General features: G+C 40.5%; 3 protein-coding genes across 6 annotated transcripts in view; 1 reads left to right on the top strand and 2 right to left on the bottom strand.

The window, feature by feature from the left end:
* Window positions 1-5: 5 nt before the first annotated feature.
* On the bottom strand, window positions 6-6390 carry naxd (NAD(P)HX dehydratase). 3 transcript variants are annotated; one of them, XR_002292740.2, is made up of 13 exons: window positions 6250-6390; window positions 6108-6180; window positions 5016-5964; window positions 4501-4941; window positions 4176-4326; window positions 4043-4088; window positions 3885-3973; window positions 1599-1707; window positions 1400-1450; window positions 1205-1320; window positions 1022-1142; window positions 819-939; window positions 6-266 (listed from the first exon to the last, which is right to left on the bottom strand). XR_002292740.2 is itself a non-coding variant. In XM_078939452.1 (13 exons), exons 3-13 carry the CDS (start codon window positions 5515-5517, stop codon window positions 116-118), a joined length of 1887 nt encoding a protein of 628 aa, XP_078795578.1. In that variant the 5' UTR covers window positions 5518-5964; window positions 6108-6180; window positions 6250-6390; the 3' UTR covers window positions 6-115. The 3 variants fall into 3 exon arrangements, 2 of the variants coding, with proteins under 2 accessions (XP_078795578.1, XP_011488244.1); XM_078939452.1 differs by having other exon boundaries at window positions 1216-1320; XM_011489942.4 differs by lacking the exon at window positions 6250-6390 and having other exon boundaries at window positions 1216-1320; window positions 6108-6228.
* A 4134-nt stretch (window positions 6391-10524) lies between these two features.
* rab20 (RAB20, member RAS oncogene family) lies at window positions 10525-17874 on the top strand. Its single transcript, XM_011489941.4, has 2 exons — window positions 10525-11004; window positions 16864-17874. Exons 1-2 carry the CDS (start codon window positions 10815-10817, stop codon window positions 17460-17462), a joined length of 789 nt encoding a protein of 262 aa, XP_011488243.1. The 5' UTR covers window positions 10525-10814; the 3' UTR covers window positions 17463-17874.
* A 51-nt stretch (window positions 17875-17925) lies between these two features.
* The window catches only part of col4a2 (collagen, type IV, alpha 2), an 81997-nt gene continuing 80780 nt past the window's right edge, over window positions 17926-19142 (bottom strand). For both annotated transcript variants that reach the window (XM_011489939.4, XM_011489940.4), the window contains one exon: window positions 17926-18928. In XM_011489939.4, the coding sequence (XP_011488241.1) occupies window positions 18674-18928 (255 nt within the window). In that variant the 3' untranslated portion in view covers window positions 17926-18673. The remainder of the gene's footprint in view (window positions 18929-19142) is intronic.

The raw sequence follows: 19142 nt of genomic DNA, 5'->3' as shown, positions 1-19142 counted from the left end.
GAGTATTGACTTTAAAGAGATAACACTTTTATTTTGTGTACCACATAATAAAAACATTCCTTCTGAACATCCAAAGATTTACACACTAATTGCATAACTTTATATTACAAGAATTTCAGCTCTCAAAGAGCTTCCTGAAGGCAGGGCCAATCTCCTGGATCATGTCTGTGGTGGTGGTGGATCTGCCATGCCGCTGAAAAGCTTGATTGTTGCACCACCTGGTGAGGGAACAAGCTCCAAAAGCTGCCACCACCGATGGATTCAAACTGGACAAAAACAAAATCGCCATTTAGGTCACAGAAGAATAATGATATTTTGTTGACCAGGTTAACCCAAACCAAAATGTTACATTTTATGGCATTAGATATAGTAATGCAGGAAATGTGTTTTTTTTTAAAGACTCACTCAGATGAAAGTTGTGTTTTTTGTGTTTTAAACATGTTCAAAGCACTTTTCTCATGATGAAGGGCAAATATGAAGAAAAAAGTTAAAAATTCCATTTCTGAGCATTTCTTTATTCCAATTGTAAATTAGGAGAAGTGCTGTTTTAAAATTTGCTTATTTGTGACGTAAAAAATACCCTGGGCTGATTTAAACAGAGAGCTCTCAGCTCCAGGGATACCCACAACTCAGACGTGAATTTCTAAAGAACTACTGCTGCTCTGCAGAAACTATGTCCTAGAAAACGACAGATATTCTTGATTTTGGCCTAAAAACAGCTAAATCATTATTAAAAGATCACTGGGAATGTTTTTTTAACCATAAATCAAAAGAGGATGAGGGTGAGTCTTTAAACTAGAATACAAAACCAAATTGACCTTCTGGCTTTGATTTCAGGTGCAGAATGAGCCCAATGTGCCAGCACTCCCAAAGATCCAGACAGGAGGTCTCCTTGTCCGCCACATCTTCTCCCGCTGCCCTCAATGCTGCATGAGTACACTAGGAGAAACCACAGACAAAATGCAGTTACAGAGAGAAAGAGCTTCAAGATGTATTAAATACTATAAGGAATAATACCAACCTTTGCTACCATCTGAAATGAGATCCTGATCCCCCTTCAGCACCACAGTGACGTTGCCCATGGCTGCGCTGAGCTGCAGAACGCTGCGCTGACGATCGCCAGCATTCATGGGTTCATGGTGCTGAGACAGCAACACTCATTAGCACACAGTCAATATTCTTCATTCAAAAGTTGGTGACTGACCAGAGACCCACCAGGGCTTCGTACAGCCTGGTGAACTCCATGAAATTTGGCGTCAGAATGCCCTTTTGGTACCCCTGAATTACAGATGGCTGCTGGGTAACTAACCACAATCCGTCCTGTTAGAAACCACAAAAATATGAATTAGAAATCTTTTTAAATAATATGTTGTGAGTCTAATTTAAAAGAATGACTCACCGCATCAATGACAACAGGAATATCTCTTGCTTTAGACTTTTCAATAACCTCCTGAAAGAAAAATAAAGTTCATGTTTTTTCCCCCCAAACGCTCACATTTTAAAGGTAGACGTGGAGATTTTTTTTCAACAAAGATGTGTTTGAGGGACACGTGAGACAAACGACAGGACTTCTCTGTGCATGAACAGACTCCACCTGCCTTGGCTGTCTTCAATAAAACGTCTTCTCTGCCCAGACCTGGTCCCACCACCACAGCGTGAAGCCGTGGCAGCCACTTTTCTATCTCCTCCACGGCGTTCAGACTGTCCCTGATGCACACAGAAGCAAAGCCTTACACACGTGTTCCAAAAAACTGGAACAAAGATCAAGTAAAAGAAACACAAAACTAAAAAAGTAAGATCCGATTCCACTAAAAATGAAGATCAAATTTACCTCAGCGCTTGGAATTGAATCTGTTTCATTACATTTCAAATCATAATATACCATATGTGCAAAAAAAAAAGGTTTGTACCTTTTTCTTTTCAACAAAAAAACCCAAATATAAATGTGATACGGTCTGATTTAAACCAATACAGTACCACATATGCTGTTCAGCCATACATGGATATAAAACGCTGCTGAAGTCATGCCTAAAGAATTCAACCAGGAAAAGAAAACAGGGAAGAAAATCAATGTTTTTGTACTGAAGTGCAGGTCAAGTTCTGATTTTGATTGTATCGCAGCACAGTTGTGTAGTTGTGTCAGAATTCAGGTCCTTCAGATTACCATACTTCTTCTACTGGCTGCTATATCACACATAGTAGCTACCAGTTTAGTTTTTTTTAACCAGTTTTCATTGTTTCTAGGCTTTCAATTACTAATTAAATTGTATTTTTTTTTGTTTTGCAGAAAAAAATGATTCAAAACTTTGAAATAGATGCCAAAGATGTCAGCAGTGGTCGTCCTAGCAACAAGTCTATTCAAAGGTTGGACCTAGAAATGTTCAGAAAACCACTTTAAACCCAAGAGCTACATCTTGGACCACAATGAGCATCTGATGCTTTGTCCCAACGGAGGTCAGAGAGTTTACAGGAGCCAATCCCAACTGTTTCTCAGCAGATGTCACTGGTTTTCTGCACCCAACCTTTCAGGCCATGGACCGGTTTACTGTCAGACAATACTTTCACGGATCGGTCTGTGAATGTGATTTTTTTCCCCCCCAGTTTCCCTTAGCTTTTGAGGGTAACATTTATCTTCATCCTCTGTCAAATATCTGCAACTCCTTTGAACTTCATTTTTTCACTCTTTTTTTGTAAGAACCGTTAAAATGCTATATAGATTTTCCTCTAAAGCCAGAACTGTCAGAGTGGAAGCTAAAAATATCCAACACCAACTTCAGCCTCGTCCAACATTTAAGGTGCGATGGGTAAAAGAAAATAAAGGTGAATAAAACTGGCATTTTGAAATATCATAAACGTGAATCCACTGTTTGAACAACTTTACTTTATTAGCAGCATCCTAATTGCATTAGCATTGCAGAATATTCTGCATTACTTTTCTGGTGTGTGGGAACAACTGTCAAAATACATCCAGATTTGGAGTAAAGACCTCTGATTCTTGTCTTTTAAATGCAGCTTTCTTTTACATTGAAGTCCAATGTTCTTTTTCTGTTACCTCACTGGATCTTTTCTGCTAATAGAAACTTTCCAAATACATTTGTTTTATGTTAATTTGCTAGCTCGGGGGTGTCAGTTTAGCGGTTGGGCACTTTAAGAAAGCAGTGGATTTTCGACACGTGACGGAGTGACTCGACATGCGTCAAGAATGAGTCGGATGCGGTGGAGGGGATCCAGTCTCAATCAGATTAGATATTAAACATAAAAAAATGTAGTTTTTTTTCCCCTCCTGTGGCCCAGTAGCACTTTCCCTCGGTCCGGTCCCAGTCCACTTCTACAAGCCGAGGATCGCACAGACACTGACACTTAAGGGGGAAACCCTGTGTGATCAGGGGTAAAACAAGCAAACTCCAAAATGCAAACCAACACTATACAGCCTCTTTTTTTTAAGCCTGTTGACGCAAAACTAAAAGGAATGATAAGTCTAGTTGTTTGGTAGAACTCCTCTTTTAGGTAAGGAAGAAGATTCCCAAAACTGGAGAAAAATTGGGAAACAGAGCAATTTCTCTGGACCTGTCAAATCAAAAGAAAGTCTTATGTTTGCTGAAAATAAAGTCATTTTAGAAGAACTTCATCAGCATGGACATCTACATGGTAGGAGGGATGGTATGATCTTCTTTTACACCTACAAGATGTAGAAACCTTAAGTTCATTTTATTAGCATCATCTTTCCATCTCTAGACCTTTTTTTTTTAAATAACTAACAGTACATGAAGAACTATTCTAAGATTAAGATACTAATACCCACCGTTATCTGTCATTTTGATTAAAATTTATTTCGTATTTTGAATTTTTTTTTTGAAACTTCAAAGAAAAGGGTGTGTACTCACAGAACCGGGTGAACTATAAGTTCAGGGCTATAAGACTTGATCACAGTGGCAGCATCTTTGGTACAGAACACATGGGACAAGTCTGCTCCCTGGAAGCAACAAAACTCCGTCACAATCGAGGTTCAACATCAATTTTAAGAATGTGAGCTCCGGCTCACCACTTTCAGCGCAGAGATGGCAGCAAAGTATGGAGCTCCGGTGTAGCTTTGGGGACAGAAGTTGAAAGGAGGGATTTCACGTGATGTTTGGGGGATTGATTTTGTTCAAAAAGGGGATATCTGTGGTACGTACTCTTGGCATCCTCCGATGATACCGATCCGGCCGTCTTGTCCTTTGTGCTTTTTGGATGTCAGGGGAGGAATGATGGTCTTTACCAACGAGAAGATGTCTTCATCCATGCCTCTGTGTGCTGAAGAACCCAAAGTGAAGTAACGCTCAAAGGCTGGCAAGATAAACAAGAGAACAGACCAAACATATTAGTCGGTTGGCCCACATTTCAATTTCTTCCTCAAAAGTATAGCTCAAAAAAAAATAAATAACAAAGTAGAAGCTGATCCAATATTCTTTTGAGGAATCCCGCCCCGAGGATTCACACACACAACCCCAGAACAAATACCTAATGCCTGAGTTTCTGCGCTCAGCGACTGGCTCTGCTGAGAGAAACAGTCTGTTTGGGCTGAAGGTCGCCTGACGTGAGAGTGGGACGCACTGGAGATGACTGGAGGACGGACAGGAGGGGGCGGCTTGCTGGGAGAGGCGGCGGAGCCGACGGTAGAGCTGACAGCCCTGGATGAGGACATGCTGGAGAACATCTGACCAAGCATCTGGAGCATGTGCAGCTCCCGGGCGTGTTCGGTTTCTCGACGGCGGTCCTCCGCCTGCAGGCGCTGCTCCTCCAGCCGGTAGAAGTTTTCCTCAGCTTGGGCGCTCTGCTCCAGGAACTGCTCCATCATTTTCTCCATGGGGAAGTTGGAGCGCCGCTTCCTGGGGCGCTTGGGTGCTCTAGCCGACAGGTTGCTGGCAGGCTGGCTGCTGTTGGGCGGTCTTGCTGAAGTGCCTGAAGGAGAGGCGGGTTCTGTGAGCGCATGTGAACAGAAACGTAACAGAACCACAAAGTGGACTTCCTCTTACCCACAGTGACTTTCACCGGGATGGGGATTGGGACGGTCGGATATTCCAGTTTCACCTCAGTCTCTGCGGGATAACATTCCCCTGCGCCCTCCGAGTACGCATCCTGGACATCCTCTGCGTCCTCCTCCAGGCCCTCCCCGGTCTCCTCCGCTCCTGCGCCACCCTCCACAAACTCCTGCGGGTCCAGAGCCAACCGGCTGCTCAGGATCCTCTCCATGGTGCCATAGAACTTACTGATCTTGTGATATTGCCCGTTGTTTCGCAGGTTCCCTTCCCTGGCCAGCAGATACTGCCTCTTAAGGCTCTTGATGCGCACTCGGCACTGTTCCGGGGTCCTCTCGAAGCCCATGGCGCCCAGCCTGCGGGCCACGTCGCGGTACACGAAGCTGTTTCGGAAGTTTCCGTCCAGCGCCGCTTGGATGTCCTGCTCCCCCCAGATGTCCAGCAAAGTCCTGGTCTCCACGTCCGACCACAGGAAGCCGCGCGTCGTGTTGGCTTGCATCGCGCCGGTCCGCAGCAACCTCCACCCGCCTCAGCGGGCTGGATGAAGATGTTGCAGACTGTCACGGAAGACCGCGCTGGATCCTTGCATCAAAGCTGCGCGGCGCCACACCGACCCAGACAGCATCCAGGGGCCATTTTGATAGTTCGGGGTTAGCTTAAGTTAAAACGGTTGCGCTGAACTTTAGGTATGTGACAACAGCGCGCGCCCATCGACTCCCCGCATCCTAATTAAAGCCTACCAGAATGCTTATACCTTCAGGTCGCCATAAAACTAAGTAGCTTAGCGGCGTTGGACAAACTGAACGGAGGTCAGGCTCCGGAGCGGTGTTTACGATCTTTGTCCACATTGGTAAATTTTCCAAACTGACCTCTGATCAGTCATCGGAGCTTCATTTCACCTTTTCTGCTTCGCCCTCCGTCCTTCATGCTAGATACCTGCTGGGTCCTAAAGACCAACATTTCAATAGAGCTGTCAACAGCCACATAATAAAACTCCGTAGCGACATTACAGTTCTGGTTACAGCTTTGTTTGTCTTTATACATTAAAAAAAATATAAATTCTTATAAAAAATTCCTGTTTGATGTTACCTTTCTCGTTATAACAGAAGAACGTGCACACAATCGACAGTGCAACCGGGATGAGCCACAAGGCGAGCTGCGTCTGAATTTGAGGCATTTACCCAACCGTTACCAGCCTGGAAGACACTCTTACTGTGACTTTTCTCCTTACCTAAACAGGAAATGCGTTTCGAAGAAGAAAAGAGTACGCCTGAGATTCTGAACATGAGGATTTCAGACCTGGTTCACCCCCTTACGGAAAGATATCTTCGACACTACAGTTGCTGGTCCAACCCCCCTCTGACGTCACTTAAAGTGCTTTGGCTTCGCCATCTTCGACCCAAAGGACACGCCTAACCGTTTTGCAATCCATATATGGGGAAAAAGGCGGAGTAAATGAGCTTGACGACATTAGAACACACCCACTTTACCTCTGAATCCACATGATGCGTTCGCGGGCTCCTCGGAAATCAGAACATTTGAAATCTTACGGAATCCTGAACATGACATAAAAATAAATCAAAATTTTGTTTAATCAATTGAGCATTTTGTGTGCATAAGTTGCCATTTGTGGCCACAAATTACCATTTTATCCAGTTTTTTGTGCCACAAATCCTTGTGAATGTAAGTTAGTATCCTGTGCATTTTTTTTTCTTTTTTTTATTGAACAATTGCAACATACAGAACAACAAAATGAAAAATTAACAACAATTACACTTCTGAATACAGATTAAACGTGTTACATTCTTAGAAAGATTCTAAATATTAGCAACACATACAAAAAATAAAAAAAATAAAACTTAATATAGAAAAAAAATAGATAAAATAAAAAGAGAAAATGCGAGAGTAAACATATGTTATCATTCCAAAATGTGTGTGCAGACAGCTGCTGAGGACCTTTTACGACACTGTGAAGGCCTCAGTGGTCCTTTATGGAGTTGTGTGCTGGGCGGGGGGCAGTGCAGGCAGAGACTTGAAGAGGCTTAACAAACTGGTTAGGAAGGCCGGCTCTGTCCTGGGCTGCACACTTGAGTCCATTGGGGAGGTGGCGGACAGGAGGATGTTAGCTAAGCTGACATCCATCATGGATAACCCCTCCCACCCCCTTCACAAAACTGTAGAGGCGCTGACCATCTCCTTCAGCACAAGACTGTTGCACCCTCAGTGTAAGAAGGAGCACTACCGCAGGTCATTCCTCCCCACAGCCATCAGACTGTACAACACCGTGTCAAAGTGACACTCCACGGTCCCAGGGGTGTTTTTCTGTTTAGTCATTGATTCATTTACTTTTGTTGTAGTTGTTGTTTTTCAATTTTAAATTGTTTTTTAAATTGTTTTTTGTTCCTGAACAGTTGTTTGTTTTTGGTGTTAACTTCATTAGTTATTTCTGTATTTTGAAAAAATTTATAATGTTTTTTTACAGTTTACATGTATTGCAGACCGCATGTTTTTTACACTTTTGCAGCTGTATTTATTTAATATTAATATTTATTTCTTTATTTAATAAGAATCTCATTTTTGATAATAATTTTAGTAATATTTTTAATGATCTAATACAAATGTCATTTGTGATGTCCTTTATTGATGTTATATTATATAGATTATTTCTGAATGTCGTGTTGCTGCCACAGAAATGAAATTTCCCCATTGTGGGATTAATAAAGTCATCTATCTATCTGTCTGTCTGTCTGTCTGTCTGTCTGTCTGTCTGTCTGTCTGTCTATCTATCAAAAGATTTACAAATGTTAATTGTTTTGTGAGCTTTTGTATTTTTTGAAGCTGAAATCAAGTTTAAATATTGCTGCAGTTCCAGTTTGAACACAAAGAAATCAGGTTTTTTATTAGAAAATTTGCTTTTGTGAATGTGAAATTTAGCCATAAATAATAACATGTTTATGCAAAAGAAAGCATCTCGATCGCATTTTGTTTGAAAAAATAGTAGGTGTTGAAGAAACAAAAAGTGCATCACACTGCTGTCAGAACTGTAGCATGAGGGTTCTTTATCTGGAGACTTCTTGGACTAGGCTTTGTCACAGTTTGATTACATTTCTAATAATAATAATAATAATAATAATAATAATAATAATAATAATAATAATAATTAAACTACTTGTGTAGCCACAGGTGCCCTGGGGCAGACTCACAAAGGTGGGGCTGCCAGGACGCATCTAAGGCCCCTCTGACCATCACTGGGACATTCACATATGCTCACACATCAGTGGAGACACACTGGAGGCGGGGAGGGAGAAGGGTCTTGCTTTAGTGCAGCAGATAACTGCAGATTTCATAAGAATACTTCACTTAGGTATGCAAGCATGAAATTTTCCACATATATGCTGAAAAGTCCACTCTTTTCAAAAATACCGCTGGCCACGCAAAAATCCAAGATGGCGACCATGAAATTCAAGATGGCGTTCCGATGTTTTTGTTTTTTTGGAATATCCTTAAAACTATTGGTTTTAGACCCTATAAATGAGTGAAACTTGAATATAAATTTGGGTATTGCGGACATTTTGATGCATAAATCGGGTCTATAGCTCTATTGGTTCTCGAGATACTGTCTTTTGATATTCTTTAAAATTGACGTGTGTGACAAACGACGTGCGTTGCAGAAGTAGTAATTTTCTGATATAAAAATAAACGATATTGATAGTACAATTGGAAAGACATCAGACTCTGATTGAGAGACATGAGTGTTTTTCTCAATTTTCTTCAAGTAGGACTTTTCCTTGTTGTAAAGACCTGTGAGACAAACTCTGTGATACTTTAGCTCCTGTGCAATAGCGTCTCCACCACTGAGTTTTGCCAGAAGCTTCCCATCACTGAGTGTTTCAGCACACTTCTGGAGTTTGTCGTTTAGGTTCATGGTCATTACCTGTCTCAAGTCAGAGACAGGAGCTACTTTGTCACACAATATACATGTTTGCCTGTCATGAGTTGTGCGACAGTGCTTCACGGGACTTTCTTCCAACTCACTCCCACAGTCAGATCGCCGCTTCCTTGCTCTTTCCAGCTTGGTGTTGTTGAAGAGCAACCGACAGCTAACATGGTACTTTGCATTGTTCCTCTTCAAAGTAGCAGCAATGCCGTCGCCTTCATTGAGTCTTGCTGGATCAAGAACACAACAACAGATGACTGAGGGAGCGGGATTGAAACCGCTCATTCTTTGAAAACTGGAGGACCCAGTCACAAAATAGAAGTAAAATGCAATGTGTGACTGTAAAGTGTGATAAATAATTAAAAAAACAACAAAGAAATAAACAAAGACACACTTAAGTCAAAGACAATACCTTTTTTTTCTTGCTTTTTTTTTTAAATTAAAAGTAAATCTGCAGCAGGAGGATTTTTTTTAACACAGGGTGCATTTTATTTTGAAAAGAACTTGGATCAGCAGTTGTCTAAAGTAAAATGTTAACATTTTAGAAATGGAAAAGCACAATACTGTTTAAATCAAATGTAGAAAATACTAAAAGCTATATATTATAAATTAATGGCTACAAACACGCGAAAAGGTGTATTTTTCTAAAGTGGGACTTTTCGGCTTTTGCTTGGTTTTTGCACTGCACAAATATATTCGTAATATGCAATAATCCAGAAAAAAAAAACAATTGTCTTCTGGTAATTTCTTTTTACTTTGTGTCTTGAAACCATAAAAAATTGTTTTAAAACTTCTCAAAATGACCATCAGTCTGCTTTCATTCATCAAATGGACCAGAGAAGAAGTCTATTTTGGGTACACTGGAACATCCTTTCTGAAAGTTTGGTTTAGTTAAGGAAGTATACTAACTAAATACTTCTTCAGACTAAATTATAAAATTTTAGGTATACAATATATAGAAATTATATAAAAAGTAATCTTCAAGTATACTCCCTGACTTTTAGTATAGACTAAGTATATTGTAGTATAGTAGTACGTTTTGCTAAGGAATATTAAGAAAGATTTTTGTACGCATCCGTCAATAAGTACTGCTAAAATCCAAATGACTACATTGGTTTTAATTGACCTGTTGTCCTCAAAAGAGAAACTATAATTTTATACTCTGTCAAAATGTTTTTGTGACAGGGAAAATAAAAACAATATTAATAGATAGTGCCAATGTTGCTAGCAATTTTTGTTGCACCCAAAATGTTAGGTTGGGGGTGTGAGGGACTGTAAGCTAGCTGGAGAGTGTGTAAAATAAACAGAGAGCAGTCAGTTATGGGTGATAGTAACGAATTTGCTTCCACCCAGAACTCGGAGGTGAATTTCTAATGAACTCCTGCTGCTCTGCAGAAACTATGTCCTTTAAAACGACATAGCTTTTTTGTGTGTGGCTAAAAACAACATAATCACAATTAAAATACCACTGGGAATGCTTTCAAAATAGATCTTAAGAGGATTGTGTAAAATTATACAACTAAAATAGGGCCGTTTTAGGTGAATTTCAGGTAACCACTGACTTCCGGTGGAGATTTATGCCTGGAAGACCAGACTCAGGGAAAAGGCCCCGCCCACCCCACAGTTCTCGTCTGCTTCCTGTTGGACCTGAGTTACTTTTTGAAGTTCAGGCTCAGACAGCGGATTTAACTATGAGCCTAAGCTGGATAATCACGTCTCCACACCCCAGCTGGCTTTCATAATAAGATGTTTGTAACCGGAATATTCGGGCGGCCAGACATGATTTACAAAAACTAAACCGAAAACTTACATTTTCTTTGGAACAAAAGAAAAGTCCGACGGAATCAGATCAGATCATCATGCCCGACGTGTCAAAGATGAAGAAACCGGACGTTAAGGTAGTTCTGCTGGGAGACATGCACGTGGGAAAGACGTCGCTCCTCCACAGGTACACGGAAAGGAAGTTTAAGGACACCACCAGCACCGTCGGAGGGGCGTTTTTCCTCAAACAGTGGGGGCCCTACAACATTTCAATATGGGACACCGCAGGTAACTTTTCTTCTTTTTTTCCCCCTAACCTTTCCCATCATGCCTTTTCGCGGCTGCCCAACGGCTTACCTGGTAGCGCGTGATGCCTCTACCTGAGGCAATCAGCAGCATGTGACCCACCGGTTCAGGCCGCCCTGGCCGCCTGTCCCATGACAACAACGGCCTGAAAACTTTCAGCCATATAATCATCAGATTTAAAAGTAAACATGTTATTTAAGATCAGGCAGGTGACGGGCAGCCTGATAATCCTTCACAATAAGACGCCAGCTTTGTCACATAAGTCACTTTATTTATTTAAATATATTAAAAAAAAGCTGTTTTTGGTAAGTCCTGAAAGAAGAACTCGACGTTTGTTTACCTTTTTGTAAGTTACCTTTGCGTAAATCAATATTGGAAAATGTTGAAACGAGAGCACTTTAGTCACAAAGAAAAGCTGCCATATCTGCCATCTGGTAATATAAAAAATGCACAGAATAAGATCTTTAAGATGTGAATATTTGATCTCTTGCATTTAACATAACTGGTCTTAAATCACTGCATGCTTCGTCATGTGCTCTATTGCCCAATCTTGGGGTAATGTGACCCAATAAACGCCTTTGTGTGTTTAAGAAAAATTCTCACTCATACTTCATTTTTTCCTATAATTGCTCATTTTGGGCGTAAATTGTTTAAGTATTCAGGTCTCGCTAATATACTCAGTCCGTCATTTCACTATTAATATATTTGCCTTGAGGTCGTAAGGTTGACCTTAAAATCTGCTCAATAGTTTATTTCAATTTTTACGAACTATACAAACATGTTTGATCAAACTCAAAATGGTGCCGGGGTAGTTTTTCATATTTAGAAATCAAAACTTGGTATTCTGTTTGCACTTTGCAGGTTTGGGTAAAACGGATCAGATTAAAGCCACAAACCCTAATTGTGCTGGAGACTCTGCCGGGCAATTTAACCAGATTTGTGTTGCTTGTAAAATCTAATAAACAGTCAGCAAATTGAATTGATGCAAACAAAAGATAAGTAGCACAATGCAGTGCATACATTCATACATACACCATTTAACGTTCTTTCCTTTTTAGTTTTAGATTTAGAAAAACTGAGCATTCTTTTGTCAGGAGTTTCTGTAATAGAAGGACACCGTAAAAGCAGGTCAACCGATCAGCTGGAACATTTTCAACTATAAACATGTTGAGTTATACCTCTTATTTTGGAGCTTATTCCATCAAAAGTCTTTGGGCCCTGGTCTTTATTTTTGTGTGGAATAAAGAGTTAAATCCAGCCTGTTAACTCCTGAAAGATTCCTTAAAAAAACCAAATCTCAGTCGTTTTTCTGCTGGCTTACAAAACAATCAGAAAGTCTGTACATTTTATTCTTGTTTAATCAAAAGTTACAGTAAGTCCTGTGAGTAGTTGTTCATTTCAAAAGTAAAACCTCTGAGATGAGGCAAAGGGGGGGACTGTGTCAGCACTGAGTGGTTTCCCATTGCATTCATTCACCTTGTGACCCTTTGTGAACTGGTTTGTGTTACAATTATTTTAGTGAAACCAAGCCTGAATCGGTTTTAGAGGATCATCGGATGCTTTTGACTTGAGTTTTTTCAGCAGCGCCTCATTGGAAGTGGAATCTTCTTGCTTTCAGTTGCACTTGAGGTCAAGTTCATGCTCTCTAGCTGCATACCCTGTTCCTGTTCAGAGTCACATGATGGGGTTGTGACAGAAAGTCTGGGCTCTACTCGCCTCATCTCGTCTTTTTCCAAACTTACGTCATGGTTTTTCCAGACCAGCTCTCATGTGGGGTCTCTACTTGGTCTCTTTTGCTCACAGTGAATAAAGAAACTTGGTTAGTAATTAATGTTAATGGAAAATGGGTATCCACTTAAATATAAAGCAGATCAATGGGACCTGCTGTACAAAACTAGATAATGGAATATCCTAGCAACCTGGTTAAAACATTTTCATCTGATCTGTCTTCATATTTTTTATTGTCCGTTTTTCTCGTTGTAGTGATGAAGCTGAGTCGAGTTGTGAATCTTTAGATTTAGATTGGCAAGTTTATGATTTATTGAGTTATTCATTCATTTAAAAAAATGGTTTTGGTTGTTAAATTCTTTTTATAAAATTATAGATGCAAGTTAGTAAAATATAATTGTATTACATTGAAAACTAATAGAAATATTTCTTTATCTAATCACAAAAGAAATACCGTTAGATGAATCCAAATGGCATCTTTTAAATGAAGATTAGGGAGGAAAACCTGCCATTTGCGATATTAATGATCAATATTGCGTTGACGATAAAACTTGCGATACATGAAAAAAACAGTAAAACAACCATAAACGTATTTATTTCACTGCAACAGTTTAATTTAAATAAGAGTCAACACAACATAAATTATAATTCAATCAACTCTTGTCTACAAAGAAGGCAAACATCTATCATAAAATGAGTCCATCCGATTGGTCAAATGGATAAAGGGATTTATTTGATTCATTATATACTTCAAGCTGCCATAAGATTGTTTTAGCACATTTAAGATGACCATTTATCCCAATTTTCGCCGACTTTTGCGCTATGCGATAAATTGTGCAGGCCTCATGAAGACCGATATTATTCATTGAATTGATAGATTTATTTATTTTTTTTGCTTTAGAGGGAAGAACAACCTTCACACAGTGTTTTGACAAATAGTTTTCAGCCACCATCATCTTATTGACACTAAATTCATTGTTTACATGAGCTAAATCGATAGGGGACTTGTGATGTGAGCCCAACTCTATGGACCATGGTTACTTCATATTTGAGATAACTCGGGGAAAACTGTAGTCCTCAAATACTGTTTTTGTTTTAGCATCAGCTATTTTTTTTTCACTTAAGACCAAAAATACCAAGAATTAAAATGTTTTTGAAATGTTCCGAGCCACGCTTTGTCATGCAACTAAACCGTAATTAAAGGACAAACAAGCAAATTGGCTGAATGTTGACATTTCTGCTCACAATGTGCTCTTTCAAGAGTTCTGCATACTTCAGAAACAAAGGACTAGTTTGTTTTCTGACCACCGTGCTGCATGGAACCAGATCATGTTCTCCTCTGTGCTTCTGTGCTTTGTTTTTCTATGGATTAGTTCACAGCTCTGTCATGTTTCCTTTTTCATTTCTGCTTCAACTTGTGAAAATGAAGGAAATGTGGTTTTTAGGTTGCTGGTCTGAGTGGGAGGGGAAGTAAAGCCTCTGATGTAATCTGTTGGATTCCAAAAGGCAAGAAGGAAGCCTGAAGTGGGACGAATAAGTTGATCAGCGCCGTGTCTAACTTCAGCCACCCTCCAGAAACTGCAGGACAAAGCAGAGTTTGAAGCTCCATGGTTCCACTCATCTAACACCAGCCTCCAGTGGTCTTTTGAGGAACTGCACCCTTCAGAACTATTTTTTTCATGCCAAATTCAGGAAGGGAAGGTTTTTAATGGAAAGCCTCAAACCATCCTGAGACATCATGTAGTTTCAATAGATACTCATTTGGAGACACTATTGCCCAAATTTTGCTCAGACCAAAAAACTCCTCACTAAGTTTACACTTCTTGCTTTGATACTGTCACTTTGTCACTTTTACACATTTATGTATTTTCCTAACTTCCTGTGGGTTGTACTGTAGTCATTTCATTTGACTTTAAAGGGCCTTTATAAAACAAAATCTACTTTTTTGAGCTTTTAAGTGAATTACAATGTTAATTCCGCACAAAAAACAACCCCAAAGCGGTCTTTTGATCCATTCATGCATCCCTAAGTATTCCTATAAAAACCTTTGTTCTGAGCACCAGCCCCTCCCAATCCACAAAAATGAGTGGGTTGTCACATTGTGACGTCACAAAGTGAGGAACCGCCCCTTCCAGGAAGAGTCTGCGCCAGCACCGCCCCCAGGCTAACAGACACGCCCACTTTCTCAGCAGAGCTACCGGTGATCGTCAAAATGTTTTTTTTTTTAATGCACGTCCATCTTTGCTAAAAGTTCTGATGTTTGCGGATGCACAGCCAAGTCCGACTTTAAGTTGAAATGGGCGATGCCCACAAAGAGCAACAAGTGGTGCCTCTAAGATCGAGTCGTCTTACTTCCGGGTAGATAAGAGCTGCGAAAACAACTTTATATTTCTTTAAAAAATCATTCTTTAGTGTCCCAAAACTAATATAATATCATATTCATAGATATAGTTTACTCTTAGAGGTGTAAAAACTGCATGCACACCTTTTCTCTCCTATAACCATTTAAATACTCACTCAGATGAAAATCGTGTTTTTACATTTTTTTGTGACATTTTTCTGATAATGGAGGACGTGTCTAAAGAAAATTATGCCTCAAATAGTATTTTTGAGTATCTCTCTATTCATATCATGAATCAAAAGCAGAAGAAAGGTTGCCGTTTAGAAAAAGAGCTTATTTGTGACGTAGAAAATAGGCTGGGCATGACTATTTTCACTGGAGCTAAAGCACCGGTGTTTAAGGGTTAAACACTCTCAAAGTTCAAAGCTTTCCAAAAAAGTAAGTCCAGTCAGTATCATAGAATGAACCAAATGTCTGCTTGCAATCAAAGGTTTATGTAGATTTGTCAAGTTGAACGTGTTCTGTATGTAATGCACAACATGGAGGAGATTGATTGACAGTAGCCTACAACCAATCGTACGGTGGCCCAGAAGGGTCACAACACAACACATTAACTTTATACACAACACACTAACTTTACACACAACACATTAACTTTACACACAACACATTAACTTTACACACAACACATTAACTTTACACACAACACACTAACTTTACACACAACACATTAACTTAACACACAACACATTAACTTAACACACAACACAATAACTCACAACACAACACAATAGCTCACAACACAACACATTAACTCACAACACAACACATTAACTCACAACACAACACAATAACTCACAACACAACACATTAACTCACAACACAACACAATAACTCACAACACAACACATTAACTCACAACACAACACATTAACTCATGGCCCAGAAGGGTCACAACACAACACATTAACTTACCTCACAACACATTAACTCACAACGGAAGTAAAGCAGCAATTGAAGTGCTTTTATTCTGAAATTTCTACTGGGCTGAGCAGCTAACTACCTAACAGAAAGTAATGTCACAGTGAGCTGTGGAGGGAGCATGTTATTGCTACAAGAGAAGCTAGCAGCAGTGTTGCCAGAAACTTTGTCTTTACTACGGTTCTCCTTCCTCTAAACACACACAATATGAACACACACTCCTCCCTCCGCTCTGACACCCCCCTCTGTCGCTGCTCGCGCGCTCCTCTCCTCTCCTTTTTTCCGCTCCGTCCTGTGTGTGCGTGTGTGTTGGGGACTGCACGTGCCTGTATGAGAGGACGGAGCGGAAAAAAGGAGAGGAGAGGAGCGCGCGTGCAGCTCCCTCCACAGCTCACTGTGACATTACTGTGTTGTGACCCTTCTGGGCCATGAGTTAATGTGTTGTGTTGTGAGTTAATGTGTTGTGTTGTGAGTTATTGTGTTGTGTTGTGAGTTATTGTGTTGTGTTGTGAGTTAATGTGTTGTGTGTAAAGTTAGTGTGTTGTGTGTAAAGTTAATGTGTTGTGTGTAAAGTTAGTGTGTTGTGTATAAAGTTAATGTGTTGTGTTGTGACCCTTCTGGGCCACCGTACAATCGGGATGCAGGACACAATCCACTGTAAGAAAAAAAAAAATGCAAAACTGCACAAAAATATCCGCTTCTAAAGGTGAACCACTGTAAATATCTTTGGTACAGATTGGTGTTTGTCGTGGATTTTAAGTAGCGTTCTACCTGTTGACTTGTCTCCTCAGGCCGAGAACAGTTCCACGGTTTGGGCTCCATGTACTGCAGGGGCGCAGCCGCAGTCATTCTCACCTACGATGTCACCAACTGGCAGAGCCTTTCAGAGCTGGAGGAGCGCTTCCTGTCCCTTACAGATACCGCCAACCATGACTGCATCTACGCTATAGTGGGCAACAAGGCAGATCTCACCGACCCGAAAGCCCAGCTGTCCCCAAACTCTGATAGTTTCTCCGAGGACCAAACGGACATTGTGGAAGACAGGACAGAACCTCAGGTGTTGTCTGCTTGTCCAACCCCTCCAGCCTCCCCCACTTCCCTCTCTGGCGTGGTTCCCCGCAAACAGGTATCACGTGAGGACGCGATGGCTCTCTATGGAAGAATACTGCGCTACAAAGGTCTGGATGAGAAGAGCAGCCTGCCTGCAGACAAGATGTGCTTCGAGACGAGCGCCAAGACCGGCTACAATGTGGACGCTCTGTTCGAGACGCTGTTCGACCTGGTGCTGCCTTCCATCCTGAGGAAGAGGCACGAGAACCACGAGTCGCCAACTGTGGATCTAGAGGACTGCAGGGGAAGTGGCAAGCGGGTCCGATCCTCCTGCTGCTGAGGGTCTAAGAAGTCTAACAGCTGACGCGTTTTTTTTTTTTTTTACCAATTCAGCTGGTCTGAGCACCAATTCTGCACTGTGATGGTACAATTGCCTTGACTAGTAACACTATCAAGAGGAACCTTTGACTTTTCTTTGTTTTTTCTGGAACCATCCACATTGACTGAAAATGCACTTGTGAATCCCAAAGATGGATTTAATGACTGCAAGTAATCCAATCTTTTCCTAGATGAATTTCACTGCACCAATAGTTAGTTGGGCGACACTTTGCACTGTTTTTCTTTTTTTTAACACCACTTCACTTTAATGTTCAATCAGACACTGAGCTTTACATTTCATTGAAGCAATCCAGTATTTTCTATCAAATTTACCTGTGAAACTTTTAAGTCCTAATAAAGATTTTTACTTTGCAGCTTAATGGCTCCGCTTCAATTTAGAAACAACCACTAGAAAGGAACGGCACTTGAGGTTCACAGAAACACATTTAATCCTTACAATCAAGTAACCATGCAGTGACAATGATCAGAACTTTAAGTCAAACTTGTTTAAGAAAAATGAACTGAAAGGTTGTTTTTTTTTTTAATGGAAAAATGTCTGGTAATGTACTTTTATTTTGGCATGTTGGTAGCTCCATATTTAATTAAATGCGTAGATGAAAACGACTAACATAAGATAAACACTTTAAACTCTCAAAGTGGTTAGTTCAAACAGGAAAAAAAATCAGTGCATTTTGGTGAACGTATGAAAAAAGCTAGACATTTAAAAAGCAGTCAATACACTTGTCTAAAAAGAAAATTGGATTACTGTAATTTTACAAAAACAGGCTTTGATAGAGCTGTGGAAAAATAGTCTTGGTTGACATTTTTTGGCAAAGCATTGTTAGTAAGTCTGTAGTTTTGACCTGAAGCCAAAAGGGAAATGTTGAGCATTTGCATACATAGTAGGTGCATCTTTGGTTCTGCTGTATTTTACTATTTGCTGTCAGATGAGGTAATAAGTTAAAAGCACCAAAACATCCTTTAAACACTAACATTGGATCATTGTTTTTTTGTTGTTTTTTTTTTAAATAGATCCTTGGGTTTTTTCTTCGTTGTTACAGTGCAGTTTGAAGTATTGAGTCACCTCACTCGCTGCATGTTTCATCTGACTGGTTCAAGGAGTTCAACAGAGCTCAGTTCAGGTGAAAGGACTTGAAGTTCCTGTGCAGTCTTTCACAAGTTCTTCATGCAGACTTGGCAGCGGCTGATGCGGGACCGAAGTTGACCCGCTTTGAGCGTCTCCGGCGCTGGATTAGCGTGAAAGGAATGATCTATGGAGGTCAGCCAGAAGCTGTGTTTGTTAGCAAAGTAGTGGCATGTGCCTTTGGCCCCATTACACTCAATGAAGGGTAATGTGCGGAAGTCCTCCAGGCAGGAGCCAGGCGACGATAAGGACTGACCACCTCCTTCATTTCCTGCTGCTGTGTGCTGCAAAGACACAGATAAGACTTTATGGAATGGAGAATCTTTACATTATGACAAATAAATGTCTAACTCTGCCTAACCTTTAACACCAAAGGTGTCGCTCGTGACACCTACAGTAATTATACCATGGCCCGGGTGAATACTCGATTCTGATTGGCTGTTGGGTGTGCATTAAAAAGTGATATACCACAGGATAACCGCACGGTGAAAAAAAAAA

The sequence above is a fragment of the Oryzias latipes genome, chromosome 21 (genome assembly GCF_053564925.1).
Source record: "Oryzias latipes strain Hd-rR chromosome 21, Olatipes_Hd-rR_3.1".
Taxonomy (NCBI): Eukaryota; Metazoa; Chordata; class Actinopteri; order Beloniformes; family Adrianichthyidae; genus Oryzias; species Oryzias latipes.
Note: the sequence above shows the minus strand (reverse complement) of the source record. Positions and strands in the feature narration are given on the sequence as shown.